This window comes from Primulina eburnea, chromosome 5 (assembly GCF_022965805.1).
Source record: "Primulina eburnea isolate SZY01 chromosome 5, ASM2296580v1, whole genome shotgun sequence".
NCBI lineage: Eukaryota > Viridiplantae > Streptophyta > Magnoliopsida > Lamiales > Gesneriaceae > Primulina > Primulina eburnea.
In genome coordinates this window covers 13027460-13034612 of record NC_133105.1, presented here as the reverse complement: position 1 = coordinate 13034612, position 7153 = coordinate 13027460, and the positions used below count along the sequence as shown (strand labels likewise).

Below are 7153 nucleotides of genomic sequence, written 5' to 3'. Positions count from 1 at the left end.
GTCCTTTAGAACACCCGAGCAACAACATCATCATGCTAGGACTTCAAACAGAAGGCGAAGACTGAGAGATGATGATGTAGCCGATGAACCATCATTCTCGATCCCTGACTGGCGACAAAGCATGAGTACACAATCTCCGACGGCTCATTCCTGGCCTCACAGCTCACATGGTACATGTTTTTATTATCTAACTACTTTGTTTAAATTCACATTCATGGTTCTTATTCAACAATATATTTATTTTACTTTCAGGAGATGATCCTTATCATGGTACGACTACACAGTCGCCCGTAACTCTTGGTTGGGCTTCCACTTCACATGGTACATTATTAAATATCAACGCAATTTCTTTATATTATCGAAGTATATGTTTATTTCTACCTCCATGTACTTATTGGAAATCATATTTTTTTAACTTTCAGGAGAGGGTACTTCGCATGGAGATTATGTATTTCGAGCTCCACTTCATTCCTATAGTGTGCCTTCCTCGTATGCTAATTGGCCAAATATGGATTCTTTCAATGTTTCTTTTGGGTTAGGCACTTCGCGAACGGATAATGAATTTCAAACTCCACAGCAGGCTTACGAACATTCATTTATGGAACTCTTATTTGACGGTCATCTCCAGCAGGACGAAGAAACCCGCCCAAATTATAACATATCACCAATTTCATACTTGGGATATTCTCATCCTCAATCACCAAGTCAGGTTCCCCTGAACATTGGTATGAATGAGTATGCCAATGTTCGAGTGAATGTTAATGAAGAAGAAGATGTAGAAGAAGAAGTTGAAGCCCCACAGTTGGTGCGTAAAAGTAAACGAATCCCAAAGCCATTGATGATGCAGGACATCGCTTGGGTAGAAAGAAAAAATAAAATATTTAAATGTATAAGTTATGTATATTGAATACAAGTAAATATATATTTGTTGATACACAATCTATAATTAGGAAACATTGATGATGCTGTAAAATAAAATACATAACGAGATGACGTTACACAACAGATAACATATAGACACCTAAATTAAAACAACATATGACATACGATCCAAATTTAAACAAACAAACTGTTCGATTAACATATAATAATTAGCAAGATACAAGGAAAAACATACAATTACAATTGTAACACATTGAATTTCATAGTGTTCCTTCAAACCTGCAACCAATCAACACGTAAACACTTAAATAACAGATTATTTTTTCACTATGAATGAAATATAAAATTAAAAGATAAAAAAATTACCTTTACATGTTCTGATTACGACGTTGTTGTGTTGAGCTTTCTCGCTGGATGCGTTGCCTTTCTCGTGTGGAAGGCCGGTCCATCTCATTTCTGATTCTTGTAGTTCAGTCTCTCCCTTTTCTCTTTCTTTGACGCCTATTCGGGTTGTGACACAATTCGAATGTTGGTTCATCCCAATATTTCTCATCAGCAATTGGACGAAATCTTCCCTCGTACGTGTCTACGTATTCACTCATCTGAAACCAATGTTGTACAAATTGTGTAGGATCTAATCCATACCATTTGGCGGTACATATTGCATGTGAAAGATAGTCCATTTTCCACATGAGCATTCATTAAGACTGAGGGTCACAACCTGTACACGTTCGCCCCGACCTTGTCGCCCTTCCGTAACAACAGATGCCGATTGGTCTCTAATCTCGGTACGCACAACAGTGTGTTCACTAGATCTCGAAGACCATTTCTCGTACAGTCGAAAAGCGTAATCAGGCCAAGGCTGATTGCTCTGAATCATACGTTGCCTTCGTGTGATACGATCGATGAAATACTGCACGCAACGATTGAATGTCAACTGAACTAACGCTGATACAGGAAGTCGACGAGCACCCTTCAGAACAGAATTAAGACACTCTGACATGTTGGTCGTCATAACACCACGTCGCCATCCCCCATCGTGAGCAAGAGTCCATTTGTGTTTATCAATTTGAGAGAGATAAACAAAAGCTCTCGATTAGAGATTTTTAATTTCATCCATGATGGCATCAAATTTACGTATTTGATGTTGTGTGCCTGCTTTCCAACATAAATCTTTTAGGTGCACATTTTTGAAATGTGTATTGAAATTAGAACATACATGTCTAAGACGAAAACGATGTACGCCACGTGGATGTCTAAAATCGGGTATCTTCTCAACAGCATTAATGATTCCACGATGTCTATCGGAGATAAGGCACACACCTGTTGATCCTCGAACCACATGCTTGCATAGAAGTTCCAAAAACCACTTCCAGGAGTCGTATGTTTCCTCATCGACTATGGCAAATGCTAAGGGTAAGATTTGGTTGTTTCCATCTAAACCCACAGCTATAAGCATCTTGTGCTTATACTTCGTGTATAAATGAGTACCATCAACACTAATTATTTTTCGACAATGTGCGAACCCATCTATACATGGTCGGAAGGCCCAAAACACGTAGTTTAACACCTTTAATTGAGAATTGTATCTCGGTAAATGGTTCCACTCTACAATAGTGTCTGGATTGTACTTAACAAGGTCACCCATGTACCTTGGCAAAAGACGTACTGAACTCTCCCATGTACCATATACATTTTCCACCGCCCGTTTTAAACTGTACCATGCCTTACCATATGAGATTTGATAATTATATCGATCTTTCACAAGCTGGATAACATATTTAATCTCATACGAAGGATCACACCGAACTATACCGACAAGTGTTTTTGCAATCATATTTTTGTCCAAGTTATGGTGGTCTAACCCTACCTGGCTAGACATACATGTATGTGGACCACCATATTTCGTGATCTTGAAATACCTCAATTTTGATTTTAACGATGCACGAAGACCCCACCTACAGTTGATATTTGAGTGTTTATTTTTACAACTAACTTTCCACAAAGTCTTTGTACTCTCCACAACTTCATACTCACGTCGAGCAATTCTAACTGAAAAGTCCTTAACTGCTGCTATCAAATGCTTTTTATCTTTAAAAACCATGTTCGTGCAAAGTTCTCCTCTATCTGCGTTGTAATAACTCAAATTCGATGCAGATGGAATTCCAACACAATCAGGGTGTTGCTCATCATATATTGTACTAAAGAATTGAGGTACGTCATATAAAGATTGACCGACAGGCGGGACAAAAAATAGTAATGCATCAGGTCGGTGTTCAAGATTTGAAATGTTTTCAAAAGGATACGCATGCATATGATCACTGGTGTTGGTATGAGATGGACCAATATCAGCAAATGTGGCATTTCCGTCTTCATGCTCATCTTCATCTATTTCACTTGTAGTTGTATCAGGTTCAGTAAATATTTCAGTGGCGTGAAGGTGAACATCTAATGACAACTCACGTGATCTTTGTTCATCATGTACGACAGGTGTCAGTCCATGACCCGATCCAGCACTCGGTGAACAATCCAAACCTACAGGATTTGTGTCAACTGAGTACCATCCTCTTGCACCAGAATCCCATCCTCGTGCGGAAATCGGCCAACTAACATTTTCTTCTACGGTGTCAGTAATATACCGATCCCATCCCCCAGTCCAATCATGCGAATTAAATCGATTTTCATCTATTGGTTCGAAAAAAGCAGCAGCGGAAGTACCAGCTTCATCATGAAATCCCATCGAATCGAACCCTTCAGTTATACATGGAATGTATGATTCAGGAACCTCAACATCTACATTATGCTCAATGAAATCCTTTTCGATATACAATTCAATACACCGCATTTCGTTAATAGAATCCAGCATAAACTGTAAATTGTTGTCATCATTGATGTCAAGATGCACTTCTACGCAATGTGACTTATCCATGTAGGAATATTTTGTTGACAATTTTAAATTAAATTTTGAACTTTCAATATTTGTCAGACGGTATACTATTTCTTTCAACTCATGCAAATTAATAGATCTTGGTATTCGTGTTGCCCTCAATGCAGTGGTACTATATTTTACGGTGTGATGTCCTATAATAACATTACCACCTACGAATAAAAGCACCGGCACACTGTCCATTCCTATAAAAAAAATCAATAGGTCACACAAAATAAAAAGGTAATAATAAATTTTATAAAATTTCAATTGAATAACAAAATGAGAAATATAACAAAATAATATGCTATAAAAATTAATTTACATATGCTTTCATTTTTATTAAGAATAATTATAATAATAATGATGATAATGCTTATTTTGTTTTACTGAACAACTACTATCAATAATATTATTATTTTTTATTTAGTAAGTAAGTAATAATAAAAATAATTAGGATAATAAATTTCATACTAAATAGGGAAAAAAATTTTATTAAGAATAATTATAATAATAATGATGATAATGCTTATTTTGTTTTACTGAACAACTACTATCAATAATATTATTATTTTTTATTTAGTAAGTAAGTAATAATAAAAATAATTATGATAATAAATTTCATACTAAATAGGGAAAAAAATTAATAATAAAATCATTTATATGTATATTTTTTTAATAAAGTTTTTAGAAATAATAAATTTTATTTTAGTTATGTAAATTAATAATAGGTCCTAATAAATACAAATTAAGTTAATAATAAAATCATACTACTTATTTTTATTTAATAAATTAAATAAAAATTTATAATAATATATTTTATATTGTTTGTGTAAAATAAATCAAGTGTAATACCTTTTTTTTATAACATACCTAAATAAAACAAAAATCATAAGAATTACAATTGTAAGTGTTGTTTTTATTATAAAATAAAATATTGTATTTCTTATTTATATCTTACAAGTTAATTATAATAAAATAATATTTTAATAATAGTAAGTTTTCACAAATACGCACTGGGAATAAAATAATAATTAAAAAATTTAATTATACAACTGATTTTATGTTTAATAAATTAAGAACAAAAATACAATATTTATACTAATAAATTTTATATTACCTGTGTAAAATAAAATTGTAATACTTAATTTTTTATATGCTACCTTTATAAACAACAACATCAATAATAATTATAAATAAAAGTATTATTATTATTTTCAAAAAAAAAGTTGATTATTATTCTAAAATACAAAAAATATATTTCTTAGTTGTATCTTATAAGTCAATAATATTATAAATAATAAATTTTATAATATAAATTTTTGATCCTACGCATGTCAAAAAAAATAATAACATATGAAATTAATTGTAATATTTATTTACATTTAAGTAATTAAAAACAATATTAACCGTATTTATAATAAAAAAATTTATATTATTGGTGTAAAATAAATAAATCATTATACTAATTTTTTTATATACTACCTGTATAAAACAACAACAATAAGTATTTTTATTATCATTTGCATAATATAAAATAATAAAAATAACTAATAATACATAGAAACATAATTAAACATTTTAATCATAAACTCAAAACGTAAGATGATGACAAATTCATAATTTATATTCGAATAGTCAAGTAAATTAATTTATATCAACGCGTACCTCAAATAGAAGTTCAAAATCAAAATTTTATTTGCAAATATATAATCACAAAGAAATAAATTAACGATTTTAATCAAACATTAAACCACAAACTTAATTTAAAACATACAGACCTCATGTGCTGCAATTACTTGATCAAACATCGAACGAAAATCTACAGGAATGAACAATAACGATGCATTTAAATACAGATAAACGAAGAATGATAGAAGCACAAGAATAATACATTTGCACCGAGGACAAACATATATAAGCAAATTTTCATCAAATAAAAAACACACCATGCTAATACTTATCAGTGATACATCACATCACTTTATCACGCAAATTTTAATTCAAATTGTTTTTATCGTCTTCTTGGTAAAAGAAAAAAAAGATGTATGCATTATTGATGTAAGGGCCAAGATCTTGATTATGTTAATATGAGATTTTAATTATATTAACATGAGATTATTGGAGTTAAGATAATATGAGTATAACCGGGCCATTACGAGATCAAATCGGAGCAAGTATATGATTTATACCACTTGGGGACAGAAAGTCTGGCGCCCGAGCGGTAGAAAGTGACCGCCCGAGCGCCAGTGTTCATCAAATATACGTTGCGGGCAGAAGAGTTGGCGCCCGGGCGGTAGTTTTTGACCGCCCGAGCGCCAAGGGTGCATTCGAAAATATTTCGGGCAGAGAGGGCCGCGCCCGAGCGGTATATTATCACCGCTCGAGCGCCGACCGAAATATAAGAAAACGAGACACGTTTCCTCAACATGCAATCAGATATATATATATATATATATATATATATATATATATATATATACGTATATCCTGCAAAATATAGTGATAAGAAGGAAGGAAACCGAGAAAATCCTCCAGAAATCCTTACGCGTTTATATTTCAATCCGTCCGTCCAAATTTGAATCTGAGCACGGCACCGTGTTCCTAGCAACGCAGGCTACAGCAGGACGTAAGTTTTACTACGTTTTGACATGTTTTGAAAATATGATGTTGTTAGAATTGAATACACGTCATATATGTTGTTCTTGATATGTTAGACAGCGTAGAATCGAAGTCAGATTAAGAAACGGACTGAATATGGAATTGTTATGAATTTCAGAATGAAATTGACTAGAATTGACATCAGATTTGGATGGTGGTTGATTGTAAATGTTTGGAATTGATATAGACTGATATAGTATTATCAGTATCGCAAGATTGTACGGTTGTACCGTCAGAATTTGATAAAACAGAGATGTGGTGAATTGATTAAGAATATTGATACAGCATATTGATATTGTCATTGCGAGATTGAGTATTGACAGACCTTGTGTTCGAGACTTCGACAGATTCAGAAAGACAGCAACAAAGGTATAAATTAATGTTGAGTTGGGATTGCACGACTCAAGTTAGGTTTGACTTGAGTTTCCCTAAATCACATACTTTATTTTATTGCATTGAGATTTGCAGATTATCAGACTGATATGTTAATGTATTGACTTAGAACAGAGTCAGATTGATATGTTAATATATTGACCTAGAACAGAGTCAGAGTCCGAGTCTAGGGCAGATCAGCCTAGCTAGGGCAGAACCGCCGAGTCTTTCTCAGAACCGATAAGACTCTAGACTTACGGTGTATCGACGAGCTTATGATGTAGATCGACGTCTATCTCAGACACTCGATAC

The 7153-nt window shown here is 33.0% G+C and overlaps 1 protein-coding gene across 1 annotated transcript; it reads right to left on the bottom strand.

Annotated features, from left to right (window-relative positions):
• Window positions 1-260: 260 nt before the first annotated feature.
• LOC140833034 (uncharacterized) lies at window positions 261-4153 on the bottom strand. The gene is made up of 2 exons (XM_073197413.1): window positions 2282-4153; window positions 261-381 (listed from the first exon to the last, which is right to left on the bottom strand). The coding sequence occupies exons 1-2, from the start codon at window positions 4010-4012 to the stop codon at window positions 337-339; spliced, it is 1776 nt and encodes a 591-aa protein (XP_073053514.1). The 5' UTR covers window positions 4013-4153; the 3' UTR covers window positions 261-336.
• Between the last annotated feature and the right edge of the window lie 3000 nt (window positions 4154-7153).

Coding starts and splice junctions, on each gene's coding strand:
- LOC140833034 (XM_073197413.1), bottom strand. CDS start 4,012: ATGGACAGTGTGCCGGTGCTTTTATTCGTAGGTGGTAATGTTATTATA. Junction 382..2,281: donor TACCCTTAGCATTTGCCATA/GTCGATGAGGAA, acceptor AAGTACATGGAG/GTAGAAATAAACATATACTT.